We start from the raw sequence: 23,668 nt of genomic DNA on the forward strand, positions 1-23,668 counted from the left end.
CAGTAGAACTAATTTTAATCAGATTGCTAACAACACTGCGTAGTCTCCAATGTCCAGGTAACATTTCGTCTGTAAATAATAATTTAAATATTGACCAATCACATTTCGCCTTTTATAACGTTATTTGGGAGCATACAAATTCTAAAAATATCGGGCGAGTCTATTTTAGTGGCCGCAGTACAGCGAACCATACCAATACGTACGGGATGGGTTATCAATTTTCTTCAATTTTACATTAAAAATTATTTATTTATTTATAAAAAAAAAAATAATTAAATCAGTCTTCAGTTTTACATTACAAATTATTTATTTTATAAAATAAAACATGTTTTACGGCATTCGTAATTCACACGAAACATGTCGTATACCCTCAGGATAATTCGGAATGTTTTCAAATTATTTTTAAATCACTGGCATGATTCTGTAAATAAGGTTTTGATTGGTGGACATAAGCTCCAACTGGCTGCTGTTAGATCCACATGTAATAGTGGAGCTAATTTTAATTAGATTGCCCCAGTGAGGTATAACTTCAGTAACCTATATCGTGGATATTAATAGCGATATGTGTTTATATATTCCATTGAGCTCTATCCTGTTTAAGTTTAAGTTTTTAAAGCTAGTCTTGGGAGTAGAAGTCCTCCTACAGGCAGTGCAGGAAGGATGAAACATCCTGATACGGATCTTCTAGGGATAGTGGTCCTCCTAAAGACGAGTACATAGTTGATCATAGAAGCAATCACGACTTTGCCTAGCGCCCTTTCGACTTTGTCTAACGCCCTTTCGACTCTGTCTTGTACAATTTTAAAATTTTGGCTAAAAGGTTATTTTGTTGACCAGTATAAAACTAATATTTAATTTCCAAATAATGAGTATATTATGTGATTGATACGTGATTTGACTACAAATAAATAGTTTATTGACAGTAAAGTATTTAGTAAATGTTTGACTAATGTTTGTGTTGTTTCGCAGATAACCGTATAGAGCACACAGAAGCCCACATAATAGCCACCATCATAAAGGTGAGTTAATATGTACTAGACTAGTAGTAGTTTATTTACTTTACCGTGTGGCTCCTAACCATACAATTATATACAATATTATAAAACGTATATAAACAATCATCAGCATAAACATAAACAAGTGGATGTGTATTTGGAGGATGGATAGTTATATATGTTGCGATCTTAAATGTAATGCACATTTAAAATATTTTCCAAGGTTACAATGTTGTTTTCTATTCTGAACAAACAGCAATTGTATTAATTTAAAAACAGATTGTCTAAACCAGTAGTATTTCTTTACATACAATATGCGAATATGAAAATGCAATGGACATATTAAAATAAAATTAAATTCATCTTCAATGTTATCCCGATAACACATACAACATTTTCTCTGTGACCGTTCAGTTGCATAATACCTTCCTTGTTCAGTGAGTAATTGGTGCGATGAAACACGAAATTGCGTGATAAGAGATGAATAAAACAAATAGGTAATGATATCCCTCAGATAATATTGTAAACAAAAGTATCTGTTAAATGCCTTAAAATATTATATTTTGGTGAATTGTTCAACAATGTGTCTATTTCTTGAATACAGTGATCTGACAGGAGCATTTTCAATGATTATCAACTTGCTGATCAAACCATACATCTCCAAATCCTAAAGAAAATAATAAATGTTTCACATGGTGTAGCCAGTTAAAACATTCCTGATTTTCTAACATATCATCATATACTGATTTCAAGATACAATTATTCGTTTCTAAAAGCTTCAACCAATATTTATCAATTCTTACTTTACATACTACATGTAGAGGCAGTCTTCCTAATTGTTAACACGGCTGCATTCATTGTACTTTTTCACATTGAATATTGTTATACACAAATCCATATTCACTTTTCCTATATCACGAGCTGGGTCAAAACCCCATACTTCACAACCATAATTTAACACATAGGATTTATAAGTATGAAACACATATAACTGTGTTTCTTTATTAAGTGGTAGATTATTACATAGTCTAGGTATATGTACCAGTGGCTACGTAAAGCGTGAGAGGCGGGACGTAGCCCAATGGCAAAGTGTGGGCGGGACGTAGCCCAGTGGCAAAGTGTGGGCGGGACGTAGCCCAGTGGCGAAGTGTGGGCGGGACGTAACCCAGTGGCGAAGTGTGGGCGGGACGTAGCCCAGTGGCAAAGTGTGGGCGGGACGTAGCCCAGTGGCAAAGTGGCGAAGTGTGGGCGGGACGTAGCCCAGTGGCGAAGTGTGGGCGGGACGTAGCCCAGTGGCAAAGTGTGGGCGGGACGTAGCCCAGTGGCGAAGTGGCGAAGTGTGGGCGGCACGTAGCCCAGTGGCGAAGTGGCGAAGTGTGGGCGGCACGTAGCCCAGTGGCGAAGTGTGGGCGGGACGTAGCCCAGTGGCGAAGTGTGGGCGGGACGTAGCTCAGTGGCGAAGTGTGGGCGGGACGTAGCCCAGTGGCAAAGTGTGGGCGGGACGTAGCCCAGTGGCAAAGTGTGGGCGGGACGTAGCCCAGTGGCAAAGTGTGGGCGGGACGTAGCCCAGTGGCTCAGTGGCGAAGTGTGGGCGGGACGTAGCCCAGTGGCGAAGTGTGGGCGTGACGTAGCCCAGTGGCAAAGTGTGGGTGGGACGTAGCCCAGTGGTAAAGTGTGGGCGGGACGTAGCCCAGTGGCAAAGTGGCGAAGTGTGGGCGGGACGTAGCCCAGTGGCGAAGTGGTGAAGTGTGGGCGGGAACGTAGCCCAGTGGCAAAGTGTGGGCGGGACGTAACCCAGTGGCAAAGTGTGGGCGGGACGTAGCCCAGTGGCAAAGTGTGGGCGGGACGTAGCCCAGTGGCGAAGTGGCGAAGTGTGGGCGGGACGTAGCCCAGTGGCGAAGTGTGGGCGGGACGTAGCCCAGTGGCGAAGTGTGGGCGTGACGTAGCCCAGTGGCAAAGTGTGGGTGGGACGTAGCCCAGTGGTAAAGTGTGGGCGGGACGTAGCCCAGTGGCAAAGTGGCGAAGTGTGGGCGGGACGTAGCCCAGTGGCAAAGTGTGGGTGGGACGTAGCCCAGTGGCAAAGTGTGGGTGGGACGTAGCCCAGTGGTAAAGCGTTCACCTGTTGCGCGGGCTATTTTTCGTTCCAGCCAAAGTACCACAATCTGTTATGGTAGAGACTTAGAATTTACTTTCTGATGTGATACTCAAAAAATTTACAGATACTAAAGTCACCCAGTACATATTTACATTGCACAATTGTTTCTATGATATGTTTCATGCTTTTCAAAGTACACGTATTAATATTTGCACCACTGGTTTATATACACTCACATAGACATACATACACACACTCACACTCACAACACACACACTCACAACACACACACAACACATACACACACACACTCACAATACACACACACACACACATATACTTGCGCGCGCACACACACACACACACACACACACACACACACACACACACACACACACTCGCACACACTCCTGGCTCCTGGATAAAAATGTGAACGTAGAGGGCTGTGGCCATGACTGGTATATGGGGGTTTCGTCTCTAAAACAAATGTTACAGATGATTAATAAATAAATGTACTCTAATGGTGTCGCTAAACAAAACAAACTTTAACGTAACCCGTGACAGATTATGTTCCAATATTAGTTTATTTTGCTGTCGCTTAAATTAGATATCCAAGATTAATATTACAAAATGCAGGTACGAATATTTCATTTTAAATACTGCATACAATGTATGTTTTAAATTATTATAATTATAAATCTTTAAATCTCGTAATAAATGCCATGTGGCACATCATATCCTTACAGATCGATTAAATGTAAGGTTCTAATCTTTTACACGTGTACTGTCTCGGTGAATTAATATTATACACAGCTTATATCAACTTTGGAATGATTTTTTTGTGCAACCTATATTGACATGTATCAGTATTTCTGTTATATTTTACCAGACGTCTGCGAGTCTTCGCGAGCTGTATGTAGCTCACAACAGACTGGGTTTCCACGGCGGTCGTGCAATAGCCCATGCTCTCTGTAAGTCTTTATTTTCACCCCAGTGCCCCATTTTATTTTCTCTCCTTTGATTTCCATCTCATTTCTTCCCAGTATGGCAGCTCCTCCTATTTTTTAAACTTCATTCGCTGTCCACCTCCACATCCGAGTCCTTGTCTCTCCAATCGCGACAGGCGTTTGTCTCTTCTGACAATCCGTGTCACACACCTGTCATTTGGCATTGACTTTAGTTGTGTAGTCTGACCACTTCGTACAGTGGTTACTTCTGTTATTGTTAAGAGACACTTGTAACTACAATACTATACTCCCCTACTACCGGCGACTCTCCGTAAGTTTAATTATTGCATGTGTGGTGATATTTATAGGCAGGAGAAACTGTCACTTTTTTATGGATTTTGTCCAAGAGACGTAACTGGAATAATGTTTTCGTTCATAATGATAGTTGGAGTGTTCTCCCTTGAATAAAAACGAATGAAAGCTTAAGGTATCTAAATTGTGATAACTCCTCACAGCTGGCTTTGTTTCTTAACAGAATGCAAAATGATGGTTTGCGCTTAGATGAGGTATAGTCAGAATCACCAGCAGTCGTATTATTTTACTAGCTGAGCTAACACACACAGTGTATGTGGGGGGTTTCATTCCTAACACAAAGCTTGGAGCATTTCCACAAGATATGTCAGATTCAGAAGGATTTTTTCAACTGTATTATGCATACCCGTAGGAACGAGGGGTGAGGTGGCACAGCCCCCCCCCCCCCCCCTCCTCGATATTTCTCCTATCTTTTACTGTTATGTAGGCCTAATTTAGATACTTGTATATTTTACTTTCTTTTGTCTCTCATAATCTCATTCCCATCATCATCATCTCCCTCTCTCCCTCTCTCGCTCGCTATCTCTCTCTCTCTCTCTCTCTCTCTCTCTCTCTCTCTCTCTCTCTCTCTCTCTCTCTCTCTCTCTCTCTTGAATTATATTTTGCATTCGTGTATAGTGTTTACTGTTATTACCCTCACACACTGGGTTATTTCCCTGTCCATCTAGCGCTCCACTAGAAGCTCATTTGTCATGAAAATTCTGTTTTGCTTGTCACATCTTTGTGTTTTCCTTGCAGCAACCAACACGTCTCTGCGGACCTTGGACCTCCAGTGGAACCACCTGAGACGTGACAGCGCTGTCGAGATCGGCAGAGCTCTAGCGGTTAGTACTGGTGGTTTGTTGTTCGTCGTATCAAAATAATAAACTTACTGCAAAGGTAATACTGGAAATAATATCTTCAAATCGTGTGTTGATATTGGAAACTCCTACAACTTCAGCTTTGGCGGAATAGTCACGGAACAATGCTAAGTTTACCTTAAAGCTTTGGCAAATATAATTGTGGATGTGAGAAATGAATAAATGAATGAATCGTTTAGTAAGTAAATGAATGGATGGATAGATGGATCGATGGATGATGGATATATGGTGGATGGATTACTGAATTAATGGATCAGATGAATGGATGGATTGCATGAATGAATGAATGAATGAATGCACCCCCCCCCCCGCCACCCCCACACCCCACACACACACACCCACCCACCCCCAGCAATAACAAAGCTATGGGTTATTTGCTGTTAAGCGTCTATATATTTTGTATACGATACATGCTATACCTGTACATTACACTGTTGAACGTTAAACAAATATGTTCCACGTATTAATTTCTGATATGTTATAGATTCGATTATTCTTCTAGTCAAACAAGGGTCTGAAGTTACTAAACGTGGCTTGGAATGGGTTTGGCAAGGAGGGGTGTATCGCCATGGCGCAGGCCCTCCCCAAGAATCTCACCTTGCTCGAGTTGGACTTGACGTGCAATAGAGTCGACTTCCTGTCTCTCGGCTTTCTGCTAAAAGGGCTGGCCAAGAACCGGGGACTGCAGGCCATAAACGTGAGTCAGTTGATAATCATCTATCAGTAGTTATAGAAACCATGTTCGTACACTGGTGTAGACTGCAGGTCATAAAAGTGAGTCCGTGGATAATCATCTATCAGTAGTTATAGAAAGCATGTTCGTACACTGGTGTAGACTACAGGCCATAAACGCGAGTCCGTGGATAATCATCTATCAATAATTATAGAAAACATGTTCGTACACTGGTGTAGACTACAGACCAGCAGATATGTTAGTCTTTACGGAAAACAACTGTTAGTACACGGATGTAGCGATCGTACAATTATGTACTGCCCTGGACATGTGCATTGCAGGTTGCTAGTCTGGCTTCTGGTCTCTAATTCTACACAAAGGGCATAGAGTTTGACTTCTAATTTGACTCTGCGGCCGGATTCTTAGAGTCGTTACTGCGTGAATCGGGATGACAGACTGAGGGCCGATTTCTCGTCGACCATTCAAATATGCAAGGTTTAAACCCACGCTCACGATCACTCAAACCTAGTTCAATATAAACCACCGATCATTAAAGATCCCATTTCACGTGCGAATTCATTATCTCGCTCAGCAAAACCTGGCTGTTCCATGCTGCGTACATTTCATGTACCACTTTATTGTTTCTTCTTTCTATCGGGTTACGGCAAAACATTGTAACAATTACAGTTCTTATGAACGGGAAATACTGATTGCTTTAATTAATGAACATCGGGATATAGTCGAGGATAAACAGAAAACAGATGGCAGAAGCAAAAGGGATTAAGAAAATGTCTGGTCGTCAATAATCAATAAATATAACGCTGACAAAAAACATCCACAACCGAACAACCAAACAATGAAAGTTAAAGTGTGTTTTGTTTAACGACATCACTAGATCACTAGAGCTTTTGGAATGGATGAATGATACGGCACAAAAAAACATCGGCTATTGGGTGTCAAACAATTGTAAAAAAAAAAATGAATTGCTGATCAACAACGATATAAAATTTAAAACAGTGTAAAGAGCTGTGCAAAGTATAAATATCACAAGTATGTTAAAATGTGGTGTATATGAATATGACAGATAAATATATGAAATTTTAAATAAAAGTCAATATGTAAAAAATTCAAAATAAGTTGTGGGTGAAATCGAAATGATTCCATCACACTGTGTCTCCCAAATACATCTTTTCGCATCTGTTAAACATGATTATACTCCACCAAAAAATTGTCAGTGAATGTGTCACAAGATTATTTTATTCTTTCTCCACCGTCCACAGGAGGACAGCCACTCTCTCAGGACTGGGTTGACAGAATTAAGCTTGTTTACAACCGCAACGTTTTAATCATCTTGCCAAGTTGAAAATAATATGTTGGTTAATATCATGTTTAAGATCAGTGTAATAAATAAAAGAACCCCGCACCTTCGTATCAACATCTCAATTAAGGAATGTTCCAGCTTCATATTTTGTATAGCTTAGAGACATGAAAGTCAGTCTGTAAAAATACTGGTAATATATTGGAAGTCAAATATTTGGTAATTTTAACATGTAGTTATATTTTATATGCACCACCCCACAGACACGATAGCCCGTACAACGGCCTTTGATATACCAGTTGTGGTGCACTGGCTAGAACAATAAATAGCTCAAATGGCCCACCGATGGGGATCTATCCTAGAACGACCGAACACCACGAGGACGTTTTTCCAAAGGGCTGCGTCCCGCCATCCCAAACAATTAAAGGCCTGCTGGAAAAATGTATATATCCTCTACCCAATAACTTTGATGATGATGTCACACCGAATGAAAATGGTACGTGTGTATTGTATTGCAGCTACAACCCCTGTGAATTCACTATATGTGAAAATATCTTATTTGGTACGATCTACCTCATCACCAGATGGAAATTATACGTATTATCTACATGTATGTGATGCTGCAATAGTCAAACTGTACGGACTATTTGAAATGAACCTGTTGCAAGAAACCTCAATATCAATAGTATTTGCTGCATGACTGTAATGTTATGGCCGCTGTTTATAAGTTATAATTTATTGCGGAACATAATTTGATAAATGGAATCGTTGCAGGAATTCATATTCACTGTATGCGTAAAATGTACATTAACAACACGTGGTACGTTTCACGATATGGCGATTTTATTGCAATATTTCATGATCGTCGATATCTAAGTCGGCCATATTTCCATGGATCAAGACCTTAAACGCCCGATTCGGAGGTTTACTTTGAACATGGTTTAAGAAGATTTTGATCCAAAATTCAAATTTGATTTGCAACGAGAAATGAGAATTTAGATGAGCCGAGTTTGAACTGAGTTTAAACCGCAAATGAGGTTTAAACCGGCGACGAGAAATCGGACCTGAATGTCGCTACAATGACGTTACTTTTTGGACGCCACATTCTCAGATTCTAAATATTTTCGTAAACCTGATCCCTGGTATTACCTCAAACAAAGATACATTTTCAATATACAGTGTTTGAACTATTTGATATAGTATTACAACGTCACTTAAATGTGCTAGGGTCGGATTAAGACATGTGCCAAGTATGTTATGATGATATAATGCTACACCTTTCGCATTATAACTGGAAAATTAGCAACATTTCATAACACTTTAAAAAAAAAAAAAAGAAAAGAAGCTATTTAAGAGTTATTCTTTATGGATCGATACAATATACATAAAAAGAACCAAACAAAAAAAAATGGTAAAAAGGAAGCATGTTGTATGACATAACAATATTGTGGTTGTAAACGTTTTAATGAAGCTGTTAGTAAAAATGGTAAAAAGGAAGCATGTTGTATGACATAACAATATTGTGGTTGTAAACGTTTTAATGAAGCTGTTAGTAAAAATGGTAAAAAGGAAGCATGTTGTATGACATAACAATATTGTGGTTGTAAACGTTTTAATGAAGCTGTTAGTAAAATGGTAAAAAGAAGCATGTTGTATGACATAACAATATTGTGGTTGTAAACGTTTTAATGAAGCTGTTAGTAAAAATGGTAAAAGGAAGCATGTTGTATGACATAACAATATTGTGGTTGTAAACGTTTTAATAAAGCTGTTAGTAAAAATGGTAAAAAGGAAGCATGTTGTATGACATAACAATATTGTGGTTGTAAACGTTTTAATGAAGCTGTTAGTAAAAATGGTAAAAAGGAAGCATGTTGTATGACATAACAATATTGTGGTTGTAAACGTTTTAATGAAGCTGTTAGTAAAAATGGTAAAAAGGAAGCATGTTGTATGACATAACAATATTGTGGTTGTAAACGTTTTAATAAAGCTGTTAGTAAAAATGGTAAAAAGGAAGCATGTTGTATGACATAACAATATTGTGGTTGTAAACGTTTTAATGAAGCTGTTAGTAAAAATGGTAAAAAGGAAGCATGTTGTATGACATAACAATATTGTGGTTGTAAACGTTTTAATAAAGCTGTTAGTAAAAATGGTAAAAAGGAAGCATGTTGTATGACATAACAATATTGTGGTTGTAAACGTTTTAATGAAGCTGTTAGTAAAAATGGTAAAAAGGAAGCATGTTGTATGACATAACAATATTGTGGTTGTAAACGTTTTAATGAAGCTGTTAGTAAAAATGTATATCTTTGTTTTAGTTGGGGTGTAACCCTATGACGACGGAAGGTGCTAAGGCCCTGGTGCAGGCGCTGGGGTCATCTAAAGTCAGTCAGATCGTAAACATTGACTTACAGGTAATTATAGAATCATTCAGTATTGGTAGCGTTAATGCTAGGACAAGACTACCAAATGGCACGACGGAGTAGGCCAACTCACCGATCTAGTCTAAACACTCTTAAAACTCAATTCTCGTCATATACTCCTACAACTGGTTAGCTGTTAATCTGAGCGCACCCGTCGTATTTCGGGAGTGTGGGGCGGTTACAACGCAACTGTCGACCTGGACAACTCCGCCGTGACAGTTGATAGTATGGCATTAGCATAATCTGTTGTTACTCTCAAGCATAGAATCAAGACTTTTAATTCCAACATACATGGGTTTTTTTTCTGTTTTAAAAGGGATTTCGTTTTAGGACAACTCGTTACAAGTTGTCGTTTCAACAAATATTATTTTCCCATTATATTATATAATATTAGCTGTTGCTTCGACAACGTCATTTATCATTTGTTGTTTCGTCATACACAGGACGTTCCAATAGACGGCGCTTTCGTGCAATTGGTGAAGTCGTTCCAGAATGGGCGGACCTTGACAGTGAAACACGGTCACGAGATGAAACTGGGAACCACCGTGGAGTCCAACGAACACGACGCGACCAATCTGAGCCGGTACGATCCGGTTCTGGTGCTGTTCGAGTATATGCGATTGGACAATCTCCGTCTGATTGACATGTTCAAGAGTTTTGACGTCACGCACACCGACAAACTTAGAAAAAACGATTTTAGAGAGGGTTTAAGTGTAAGTACATGCAAACAATTACTGGATTTTTGTTTAGAGCACTTTTAAAATATTGTGTTAGTTCTAGCTGGGTGGCTACTATATGAAAGTCATGTGGTCATATACAGACCCGTAGGAACCTGGTGTGGGTAGGGGCTATGCCCTTTATACTTGGGGAGGAAAATGTAATGTTTTTGTCCTACTTGATATAAATAAAAATAAAAATATGTCTTGTGTCCAAGAGACTGTGCCTCCTCATTACAGACTGTGCCCCCAAACTCCAGATATTGTCCCTTCGGGCCTGATGGACCATAGCAAATGGCTCTTTTCCATGCTTCGCGCTTTTTGATTGAACGCGGAAAACGTAATCATAAAAATATCTAGTCTGTGGTTATTAGTAGCAGTGTTTCCGTAAACGTTGCGCGGTTTGGATTCGTTCTACGCATACCGCACCCGCGCCGCGCCGCGCCAAAACAACGCGCTTATGTAAAACGTTTGTTTCATACGTGACCTAGATTTGAGATACCAGTAGCAGTCAACGTAAAACGAAGAATGTCCCTCACAGGGGACAATTAAGCGGACAGATCTATTCTAAATGCTTATATGTGTAAAATATACTCATAATTGCAATTTAACGCCGCTGATCCCTGTTTTAGGCAATGTATAATATTTTCGGAAGTTACACATTATTTACAATGTTTTGCTGAGCTGACATTTGGTAGAGTTACAGATTAAGTTTAACTTTGGGAGTTTTCCATTTTTAACAGCGTTATGGCCCTTGAACTTAAGAGAGATGAACAGTTGTTGGAATCGGTAGGAGACATATTGTAGTACTCTCAAAATGCTTGTTAATTTAAATACGTCCAAAGTGTTTCTGGTCGTACTGATATTTGTAGTAACTCAAAACACATTTTATGCTAATTAAAAAGCTATGTACCTCTGAAACTACTGTCAGCGGCTTTAATATTTCATATAACACAGAGAATACGTAGTTTTAAGAAGGTGTGGGTTCCCGAAATATTATTTCCCACAGCCAAGTCCTCGTTCTACCGCGTGCTGTGTTTGTAATGAAGGCTATTTCTCGCTCACGCCAGTGCACCACGACTGGTATACCAAAGGCCGTGATTCGTGCTATCCTGTTTGGGGGATTGTGCATATAAGACATCCCTTGCTACTAATAGAAACATATTGCGGGTTTCCTCTCTAAGACTATATGTCAAAATTACTAAATGTTTGACATCCAATAGTGTGATCTAGTGATGTCGTTAAACGGAACAAACTTTAACTATTGTCAGCGGCCTTAATATTTCATATAACATAGAGAATACGTAGTTTTAAGAAGGTATGGGTTCCCGAAATACCATTTACCGCAGACAATCCCTCGTTCTACCGCGTGCTGTCTCTGTAGTTATACATGTATATATTTTCGGCTACATTTTGATTGAGCTGTATTTAGTCTTTGGTGTATTGTATTGATTAGATGAATAGCTACAGTATTTGGTGTAATGATGTCTGTAATTTGGTCAATAATCGATTGTTACCCAGTGGATGTTGATGTAAGGTAACACCGATCGTTTATGAATACATAACATCTATTATCTGTAACAGATGGACAGTGTCGATGAAGAATTATATATATTGTCATGGCATGGATTTCTTTTTTAAATTGGTTCACAGTTATTATTTTTGCAATTAAGACACTTAAGCTGGCAATTGAAATAACGTCTCTTACCCAGTTCAAGTGAACTGATACACAATTCAACTTGGGCCAAGGTGTATAAAATGGGCCATTTATTGCAGCAGGATACTGAGTTTCTTGGACAGATGATTCTCATATGTTGTATTGTTTATGTGCGTTTTATGGTCAGCGTCTACATGTGTAGCTGACAATTTCGTTCATTGGCGTCTAAAGATGATGGTCACGCGGGTGGGATATATGTTAATTTCATTCTCAATGGGGGATGAGGCAATGCATTATTTCCAGAACTGGGTGCAATGCCCTTCCCCACCCTCATCCCGACACCTGTGTGAGTGAGCGAGGGTAGGAGGTTACGTAATTGTCGTGATATGTAATGTTACATATTACAGTGCATGTCAAAATTATGGCACCTTCAAATGTTTCAAGGCAAATTATTTTGGTTTCTCCAGTAAAATGCAGAGCAGGTTTATCCTAGTAGCACATGTAGCACGTGCTACGGGCCCGCGGTGAAGTGCACATTCATTTTCCCCAGGTCATTTTTCCACTCTCCCCGAGGGGGTTGCAAAATATATGTCCTGAGAGGGGGCCTGCTGTTATTTGTGCTACAGACCCCGCATATCCTGGTAAAATACCGTCTCACATGCCTATGTACACACCTCTAATAAAATCGCAATAATAACAATGATATATCATGATGACGATGATGATGGCGATGATGATGGTGATGACGATGATGATGATAATCGTGGAATTTATAATGATGGTTATCATGATGATGATGATGATGGTGGTGGTGGTGGTGTTGATGGTAGTGGTAGTTGGGATATATTTTCATGCTTATGTCTACTCACACTGCATAACACTTATTAATTTTAGAGAAGAAACCTGATAGTGCCTGGCTATTTCTACCTGTTAGCTAGAGGGAATAGTTTATATACATTTTGCCAGGCACAACAGCGTATACCACAACAGTCTTTTTTTAAAGAGACTGGCAAAACATAACTAATGATTGGTATTAACATCGGAAGGTCTGGAGGCATGCGCGACTGAACTGTTTTCTCTTTATACATACTCATAGTTGCATAATAAGACATTTTAAATGAGCATGTATCTAATTATAAACAGGAAGGTTTCAAATGGGTTGATAACCTTTATAGAGCTTGGTCAATGTACGTCGATAATGTGACAGTGTGTACTTCCGGCGGAAAAACAACTGACCCAAATCTTGTTCCGGGTTCCACAAAATTAAGTAATAGATTCAATACTAGAAATCGCTCAACTCCTTTGAAGTATTTTTCTATTACTCTCTTTTAACAAACTGATTAATGCTGGTAAGTAGATTTCTAAATATTTAGTCTCGATAAACGAAAAGGTCCATCTATGCAGTGTTGACTATCGTGTCGGATTCGCCATTGATCCGTGCGTGGCTTCAAAAGTGCTGCGGTAATAGTCAAAGACGTCTTTGTGTGCTATGACAAAACAGACTTTCAAATAGGTTAATTATTGACACGACCTCAAAGAAGTCCACTTGTAACTTACACAGAAAGGTGTTGATCTTAGATTAAGTCTGTCCCAGTGCGGCCTGCTTGTAAATACGGACGGTGGCGGGCACACAGAGCGGGTATTTGGTTTTCTGTGATTAGCATCGCGAGAAGACTGGAGACGGGTAATTATCTCCCTTGTTTGAAGAGATAAAAAGATGCGAGGAGCTGTACTCGAACACATCGATACGACTTCGTTAATTCATTTCCCGATTCCCCGCTAGATAACGATGTCTTTGATCACTTACCAAACAGTACAGATCGAACTGATGGACCAAACGTTATCAAATACACTTCTGGAGTTAATTACCAGCGGCGGATGAAGTTTTTTTTAGGGAGGGTGTACAACGTTTAAAAAGTGCATCTACACCATTCAAAATTACGCTATTATGGATTATGTACATGGTAATTTTCCACAAAAATATCAAGCTAACCAAAATATATGTTTCCCACTAAAAACAATAAATGCACCAGTAATTTATCGAGGCGTTCTGTGGGTCCGATCATAGGCCCCTTCCCAAAAGAAACTGGCACTGAAAATTCCCAATTTCTATTGCTAAAAATTACCAGTACCGGTATATATATATATATATATATATATATATATATATAATTATGTCTGTTGTAATCCATTAATTTAACGGTGGTGTACTGCATTATCCCAGGTTTGATGTACTCGCGATGATTTTCCCAATCCAATCAGATATGGGACTCTGTCAAAAAATCCTTGACAAATCCCTGTGCATTGTGTTCATCAGCTAAGCTCCAACCAGTGCACCACGACTGGTATATCAAAGGCCGTGGTATGTGCATTTCTGTCTTTGGGATGGTGCATATAAAAGATCCCTTGCTGCTAACTGAAAAGAGTAGCCCATGAAGTGGCGACAGCGGGTTTCCTCCCTCAATATCTGTGTGACCCTTAACCATATGTCTGACGCCATATAACCGTAAATAAAATGTGTCGAGTGCGTCGTTAAATAAAACATTTCCTTCCTTCCTTCCATCAGCTAAACACATACTTTTTCAGAACACTTCACACTTAGGAACTGCGCGAATTATTACCTATGACATTTTAAACGTCCTATTTGCCGCTGAGGGGTATTTTTTGTTGTTGTTGTTTGTTGAAATATTACAACCATCAATAAACTCTGATGTCTTCATAGACGTTATATGATCTACTTGACTAGGATGTTTTCTCTTTCATGTTGTATATGATGTTATAATTGTCATACTATTTTGGAAAATCACTATAGTGGGGGAGTGGGCTAAAAACTGAGCAGGTTAATCGTAGTACTCGACTTCGTCTCAAACCATCGTCTAAATGCATTAAACTCAACAAAACTAATGGGTAAATAGTACTTAAAATGTCATATGTTGGAATAGAAGGAATAAAGTATGTTTTTTTCACACCCGATACATGTATTCTCCCCTTCCTTCCGGATCCGGTCCTGGTTTGTTATATTTGAGTCTACTATCGGTAATCTGTCTTATCTACTGTCGCCAGAAGGAGCCATGATTTCGATTTTACTATTCAAGCTTTTAAAAATCTTTATGTTGCTTTCTCTGGCTGAAAATGTTCGTCTAATGAAAGACGTGCAAAATCAAGCGAAATGCGATTCTTCCAGACATCTTTTAGAAAAAAACAGTCCCAGAAGTATGAAAACATAAAACCGACCTCGCATCAAAATTACGCCTCAGCTGACCAACAAGGCTGTCAGTCGAAGAAGCGAGTTAAGTGTGTATTGAACAACTGCTGCCATGTATTCCCTAGCAGGCACTCGAGTCGAGACGGGCCTCTGTGGAAAAACCTTAAAGATCTCCATACCATGTATGCATTGATCATGAATAGAGTTGTCAAAGTGTTTTCAGTTATTCGTCCAGTTTTCCACTATTATCTGAACTTACTCCAACTGGCTAGATCAGCCTCTGGAGCCAGAAGACGTTAGTGACAGAATCCAAGTTTGATTTTTCTCCTTGTTTATTTATCGATATATTTTCTGAACGCTTCTCAACAGTTTTGGTGAAGCATAAGCCAGCTTTTTTTTGTCTAGAAATAATGGTGATTGTGATGAACCGAAACCCATTCCAATCGACACACATTTACATAGACGCACACCTCATCATCCATAAGTGTTGTATCGCGTCTACCACACCCATGAAGACATTCACAAGGCTACATATTGTAGATATACAGTCGTGTGCATACATGTATTTGGTAAATCACCTTAAAGGAGAAAAATGGAATGTTTGTTTTAAATGATGTCTGTTGGATCTCTAACATAGGATCACTGTGACACTTTTAACATAAGTCTTTGTATGTAGCCTAAGAGTCTGTAGTATAAGAAACATTGTAGTATAAGCTACTTTGTCTGTAGCGTAATAGACTTTTGTAGCATAAGACACTTTGTAGTATAAGCTACTTTGTTTGTAGTATAAGCTACTTTGTTTGTAGCATAAGCTGATGCCATATAACCGTAAATAAAATGTGTTGAGTGCGTCGTTAAATAAAACATTTCCTTCCTGTAGCATAAGACACTTTGTCTATAGTATAAGCTACTTTGCCTGTAGCATAAGAGACTTTGTAGCATAAGGCACTGTGTAGTATAAGCTACTTTGTCTGTAGCATAAGACACTTTGTTTATAGTATAAGCTACTTTGCCTGTAGCATACGATACTTTGTCTGTAGTATAAGAGAGAAAAGACACTTCCGCTATATATGCTACACCTTCCAAAATAGCAGCAAGAAATATTTCATGGGAACTGTCACGACCTTGGTAAACATCCCTTGGACTCCGTCTTATGCTGATATACGATTTTGATTCCCATACTTATTCAGACTATCCATATATGTGCTCTCCCTAAGACACCAGCTGACAGTCTGTATCATTCTAATCACTGATATTTGTTTCCACGCCATTTCAAATTTCCTCAATCGGGTTCAGTATTCAAATGAAGTTTATTGATAGCACTGTAAGTTCGGGATTCTCTTTAAGCACAGGTTAGGTTACAGATTAATTAGTGAAATCGTCAGCGCTTTGTGCTCAAAGAAAAGATCACGCGTGTTCTGTGGAAAGTAATTAGTCTCGGAAGAGGCTTGAAGGGCTTAAGCTGAAAATGGGTTTTAAATCTGTGTATCAGATGTGTGAAGGCCTTAGTACAGACAGGACAGACTGTTGCGTCTTTGATCAAATGAACGCGGCAATTCTGTCCGATTGCCAGACAATCAAATCTCTCATTCAATTTGTATTAGCGATCTTTTGCGGAAATAGAATTATCTCGTAATGATGATTGCTGAGCTTGTCACAAGACGAACCCGTTACGCGGGGCTGGTATAACACTGATTTACAGGCGCTGCATGTCTGGGAATGTCCGTCTTACGTAGAAAGCCTGTCCTACTGGCCTCACCTGCTCAGTCCTACTGGCTTGGCCTACTCAGTCCTACTGGCTTAACCTGCCTTGTCCTACTGGCCTGGCCTGGCCTGCCTAGTCCTACTGATCTGACCTGACTAGTCCTACTGGCTTGAATTGCCTAATTCTACTGACATGGCCTGCCTATTCCTACTATAGTATAAGCGATGATCTGCCTATTACTGCCATGACCTGTCTATTCCTACTGCCATGATCTACCTACTCCTACTAGCATGACCTGCCAAGTCTTACTAACATGACCTGCCTAGTTCTACTGACATGACATGCCTAGTCATATTGGCTTGACCTGCCTAATCCTACTGGCATGACCTACCTAGTCCTACTGGGTTGACCTGGCTAGCCCTACTGGTTTGACGTGCCTAGTCCTGTTGGCTTGACCTGCCTAGTGCTACTGGCTTGACCTTCCTCAGTGGTGTATTGGCTTCGCGGGTGTAGTGGTTAAGCCATCGTTAAGCCATCGTTAAGCCATCCTGCACAGAGCTAATTTGACAACTCACCGGGTAGGTGTAAAGCCACTATATCGTCTTCTCTCTCACCAAGCATTACAACTAACCCACTGTCCTGGACAGACAGTTCAGATAGCTGAGGGTTGTGTCCGGGGCAGCGTGTTTGAACCTTAACTGGATATAAGCACTGACAAATATAAACCAACCTCAATGGGCAGCGATTCAATTCACTAAGCCCTCTCAACTTTGCGTTCTCGCAGTGCAGTTTAAAAATACGTGCAAGGATAATGTGTTGTTGCTTAAGATAGCTTTAAAAGAGAGTTTTGCAAATTGGGCCAGGTGGTGGGTTCACATCCTGGTACCGGTACCCACTCAAAGTACGTTTTAACTACACCCTGAGAAGGTGTTACGTTACTACACTGACTTCTCCGTCACTAACTCCTGTCCTGGACAAACATACATATAGCTGATGTGTGGGCCAAGGACAGCGTGCTTGAACCTTAATTGAATTTAAGTACGAAAGTGAACTTCAATGAACTAAATATGTAAAATTGAAGATGTAGCGCTGTCTAGGGACTACACTCGCCTTGGCGGTATAAGCTTAATGCTCATATAGACAGTCTGCCTGTTGAGTCTGGTGTGTCTGCGTCGTGCGTTTTGGGCATATACACCATATACGATTATTTCATTTCGGCAGACTCGCGCATCGCATGCATCCAGTCTAGATGTTCTCATTGAAATTAATGTATTTCGATTAATTTTAGCGGACCGCACGCACGCACCGCATCCAGTCTCTATAAGCATTTAGCCGTACGAGTTTTAAACTCATAGATTCTGGGTTTATGTTTCAGTTCAGGCCGTCAGGATAAAATCAAATCAGTTAGATTTTCAATAAGGCACTATTTGTGTAACGTATCTCCCTCTAAACTACTTTAAAAAACAGATGTAGTTTGTGTAAACATGTTTTTAATTTGTTTTCATTTCAGACGCTGAAAATCCCAATCACTGAGCATGCGCTGGAAATCATTATGGAAAAGTTGGATTTAAACAAAGATGGCGTCGTAGATCTTGAGTACGTATGTGTTTTGGTATCATTGTTTACTGGGCGCAAAACATATCAGATACAAAAATCAATGAACAAATTAGTGCGCTATTTTCGCGTTTGTTTTTCAACAAAATCGTGTTTCCGGAAAGCAAAAAGCCCTGGCGACGAATAAACTAATGCAATGCAACACCTGCTGTTTGAGTCCACGTATTATAATGTTACAATGCAAGAATTTGTCGTAAGCTGAATGCGCTGTGCAGGTTCAGAACTTAACCTTTTATTTGGGGTGGGGATGATGATGATGATGATGATTAGGATTATGATGATGATAATGATGGCGATGGTGATGATGATGTATCTTTCTTGGTTGCTAAATTTAAAAATCTCTTTATGATATAGTTTGATTTTATGTCAGTTGTAATGATGATGATAGTGATGGTGATAATAACGATGGTGGTTATTGTTATGTAACTTTCTCAGATATTTTAATTAAAATTTCTTTATGATACAGTTATGGGTTTCCGTCAGTTGGATGATGATGATAGTAGCAGTAGTAGACGATCACGATGATGATGGTGATTGTTATGATGATGAATATGCTGTAAACTAAATAACTTTCTTGAACGTTTTATTTAAAAGACATGTATCTTATTGATACAGTGTTGGCTTTACATCAGCTCGATGATTATGATGGTAGTAGTGGGAGTGGTGGTGGTGATGATGATGATCATGATGATGATGGTGTTGGTAGTGATTGTTCATGGGCTACTCTTTTCGATTAGCAGCAATGGATCTTTTATATGCACCATCCCACAGACGGGGGAGTACATACTAAGGCCTCTAATATACCAGTCGTGCTGCACTGGCTGGAACGAGAAATATCCCCCAAGAGGCCCACCGACGGGGATCGATCCCAGAGCGACCGCGCATCGAGCGAGCGCTTTGCCACTGGGCTACGTCCCGCCCTTTTTATTATATTAATTATGGTGTAAATTAAATAACTCTCAGATATTTTAGTTTAAAGTTTATGATACAGTTATGTGTTTACATCAGTTGGATGATGATGATAGTAGTAGTGGGAGTAGTAGTGGCGGTGGTGGTGGTGGTGGTGGTGGTGGTGGTGATGATGATTATGATTATGGTAGTGATTGTTATGGTGATTGTTATGGTGATGATTATGATGTAAATTAAGTAACTTTCTCAGATATTTAAAATACAATCTCTTTACGATACAGTTTTGATTTTGTGTCAGTTTCATCAGTTTTGATTGATGCACAAAAAATCTCAACTAAGAATAGCGGATTTACGTTTCACCATGGGACATTGTAATGATATAGTTAACTAGCTGGTGATGTATTGGATGCAAAAACTGTTCTCTGCGGGTTTCTCAACTGATGTGTTTCCGTGACGAACTGTTTATTTAAACTCAGTGCAGGAAGTGTACGATGCTGCTAATCATTAAACACAGAGTTAGTCATTACTCTCTCCGTTTTCTGCCTATTCTGTTTTTGTCGACAAGAAAGATGAGTTAATTATTTAATCAATGTTTACCAGACGATCGCACAATAATACTTTGTCCTGTTTGCATTGCTGTGCTTGTATTGATGTATGAATATATTGTATGTATATCGAGGTTGACTGTTACATACATAGATATTAACGCACTGGCGCAGGGGATAATTAAATTCTGTCTGGCCTCACACATTCTCCCATGCCGTGGCTGGGACTCGAACCTGTGGCACCGTATGTATGTATGTATGTATGTATGTATGTATACGTGTGTGTATGTATGTATGTATTTATGTATACGTGTGTATGTATTGATGTGTATATGTATGCATATATGTATGTATATGTATGTATGTATGTATGTATGTGTGTGTGTGTGTGCGTGTGTTTGCGCGTGCGTTATCAATTCAAATTAATTTATTATGGATCGTCGCTACTAACGATTAATTATTTAAATCTCTTTAATTATTCCTTTTTTAAAGTTTCTATAGAAAAGGCTAATATTGGTGACAGTGAGTTAAGAGTATTAACACTATAATGACTGCCCCGGCGCGTGCTGTAACCTCACCGTGGTGCAGGGGTGTAACATTCTCTTTGAGAATGGCTAATACAGCACAAATTAAAATTTAGAGTAAAAGTCAGTATTTATCTGTGATATTTGTATTTTTGCACAGTTCTTTACACTGTTTTTATTTAAATTTTGAATTTTTACATTGATGTTGATCATCACTTTATTTGTTTGCATTACCATAGTTTGACACCCAATAGCCGATGTATTTTTCATGCTGGGGTGTCGTTAAACATTCATTCATTCTATAATGACTGTGTAGAACGTTATGACCAAAACAAATAGAGGATCATATAGTGATTTAATGATTATTAACTAAATATATAAATTGCAATATGTTTATTTATGTAATATTTATGCAATACGTAAGGTAGTTATAAGTAACATAATACATGTATATTGTTTTCTAGACAAATGATAAAAGTCATCGTGAAAACTCCATTCCTCAAATACATGTCTATTGTTTTCTAGAGAATTGATAAATTGATAAAAGGTTATCGTGGGGTCTCAATTACTCAGATACATGTCTATTGTTTTCTAGAGAAATGATAAAAGTCATCGTGATGACTCCATTATTCAAATACATATCTATTGTTTTTTAGAGAAATGATAAAAGGTCATTGTGAGATCTGAAATACATGTCTATTGTTTCTAGAGCAATGATAAAAGTTATTGTGAGATCTCCATTACTCAAATACACGCCTGTTGTTTTAGAGAACTGATAAACGGTCATCGTGAGATCTCAATACATGTCTATTGTTTTTGAGAGAAATGATAAAAGGTCATCGTGAGATCTCAAATACTTGTCTATTGTTTTCTAGAGAAATGATAAAAGGTCATCGTGAGATCTCAAATACTTGTCTATTGTTTTCTAGAGAAATGATAAAAGATCACTCTGGAATCTCAATTACTTAAATTCATGTCTGTTGTTTTCTAGAGAAATGATAAAATGTCATCGTGGGATCTCAATTACTCTAATACTTGTCTGGTCTTTTTTAATGATAAAAGGTCATCGTGAGATCTCAAATACTTGTCTATTGTTTTCTACAGAAATGATAAAAGGTCATCGTGAGATCTCAAATACGTGTCTATTGTTTTCTAGAGAAATGATAAAAGGTCACCGTGAGATCTCAAATACCTGTCTATTGTTTTCTAGAGAAATGATAAAAGGTCATCGTGAGATCTCAAATACGTGTCTATTGTTTTCTAGAGAAATGATAAAAGGTCATCGTGAGATCTCGAGACAAGTCAACCAGAGACAGCTGAAGGCCAAGGCTAAGCGGCGTGAAGACGAGGGTCTGATATCACTGCGCAGAATCCTCAAAGAAATCATTCAAAAGCGAAAGGTGGACCAAGAAATGAACGCCGGCAAAAACAGGACTCAAAGTCAAGATCCGCAAACAAACGCCAGACGCCAGTCACGCATGCGCACAACTGGTGCTGGTCAAGCTGCAAATACACGTTTGAAAAAAGCCAGCATTGTAAAAGTAGCTCAACCGAAATACGTTACGTCGAAGCAAAAAACTTTAGGAATTAAATTCGTTGATACAGTAAAAACCAAATGACAGATGTCGGAAAATATTTCCAACTTGCAATTTGATTTTACTCGCCTCAAGTGCTCTTAATGAAATCTTCTTTATTGTTATCCAGCATGCTGAAGACGATTCAGTAAACCTACACAGGTTCATATTAAAACAAATATATAAATTATTGCTGGTAATTGTGTTTATGTGCTTTGTTCGCTTGAGGAAGTATTCGTATCAACTGCTGGTGCCGAATCGTATTTAAATTAAACAGAATTTATTTTGTGCTTGATATCGCTTATAGATTAACTTTAGTATCCTATTTATTTTAATCGACTGAAGACAGATCTTAAAGCATGCCATGCTCGCTGTATTAAGATCTGAAAATGCCCAGCGGCATATAATAACCAATTGCAAGTGATCAAAACTCTGTGGATAGTCCACAAAATATTGACCAATCAAATTTCACTTTCGGTCGATAGTAAAACATGACGTTACACTTGGTTCTGAGTCTGTTCTTTATATTGGCTCAGTTTGATATTTTAAAAATGAAACCAGTAAATGCAGCTACAAATTGATTGAAACATTTTATTGCTTTTTAAAAACAACAAATGGATTAAGCACAAGTTATACAACTTACTAGGCCTCTCCATGACAGTAATATATTTTTGCAACTTAAATATGAACAGAAATAAATATTATTGAAAGAGAGAAAGAAACGGAGAAAAGGCCCAATAAAGATATCTATGTGTTCGATAATTAGACAGCAGGTTTGCTAAAAGAAAACATAATACACAAACACAGCTACAAATATAATTGACCCCCAGCTAGGGCCCTTCTTTTCAGTTGCAACCATATCAATAATTATATGAAATGTATCCATATTCATTCTAGGCTCGCCTGGTGCGCAGTCAGTCTGGGATCGATCCCCGTCGGTGGGCCTGTTGGGCTATTTCTCGCTACAGCCAGTGAACCACGACTGGTATATCAAAGGCCGTGGTATGTGTTATCCTGTCTGTGGGATGGTGCATCTTAAATCACTGCTATAACTCTGTGTGTTCAGGAGCCCGAGTATTCCCAAACAATTTGACTGGTACCATCGTCTTCTATCACATCATGTCCATCTAACTCTCGGTGCAAAAACCAGTTTAGCTAGCAACCGCAATCGATCGTCTTCTTGAATATGCCTATAATGAATATTGCATATAATTATTATATAACCTGCAGATATTATTGAGTTTCACATTTAAATATTGGAGGAAAGGTATTGTCTTTAGTGTGGGTTTTTTGTGTCTTTTGTGGGGTGGGTTTTTGGGGATGGGGGTGTTTTGGGGGTAGAGTGTTTTTTTGTTTTTTAAATCCATTTTCACAGTTATCTTAGACAGAGGCGGGACGTAACCCAGTGGTAAAGCGCTTGCCTGATGCGCTCCTCGGTCTAACATCGATCCCCGTCGGTGGGCCCATTGAGCTATTTCTCATTCCAGCAAGCCACGACTGGTATATCAAAGACCGTGGTATGTGCTATCC

General features: G+C 39.0%; 1 protein-coding gene across 4 annotated transcripts in view; it reads left to right on the top strand.

The window, feature by feature from the left end:
- LOC121375444 (leucine-rich repeat-containing protein 74B-like) overlaps nt 1–22,328 on the top strand; it is a 43,041-nt gene extending 20,713 nt beyond the window's left edge. For all 4 annotated transcript variants that reach the window (XM_041502901.1, XM_041502900.1, XM_041502903.1 and 1 more), the window contains exons 6-13: nt 970–1,019; nt 3,980–4,061; nt 5,148–5,233; nt 5,772–5,966; nt 9,585–9,680; nt 10,133–10,402; nt 18,483–18,568; nt 21,829–22,328. In XM_041502901.1, coding sequence (XP_041358835.1) covers nt 970–1,019; nt 3,980–4,061; nt 5,148–5,233; nt 5,772–5,966; nt 9,585–9,680; nt 10,133–10,402; nt 18,483–18,568; nt 21,829–22,183 — 1,220 coding nt within the window. In that variant the 3' untranslated portion in view covers nt 22,184–22,328. The remainder of the gene's footprint in view (nt 1–969; nt 1,020–3,979; nt 4,062–5,147; nt 5,234–5,771; nt 5,967–9,584; nt 9,681–10,132; nt 10,403–18,482; nt 18,569–21,828) is intronic.
- Nucleotides 22,329–23,668: the final 1,340 nt, after the last annotated feature.

This window comes from Gigantopelta aegis, chromosome 6 (assembly GCF_016097555.1).
Source record: "Gigantopelta aegis isolate Gae_Host chromosome 6, Gae_host_genome, whole genome shotgun sequence".
Lineage (NCBI taxonomy): Eukaryota > Metazoa > Mollusca > Gastropoda > Neomphalida > Peltospiridae > Gigantopelta > Gigantopelta aegis.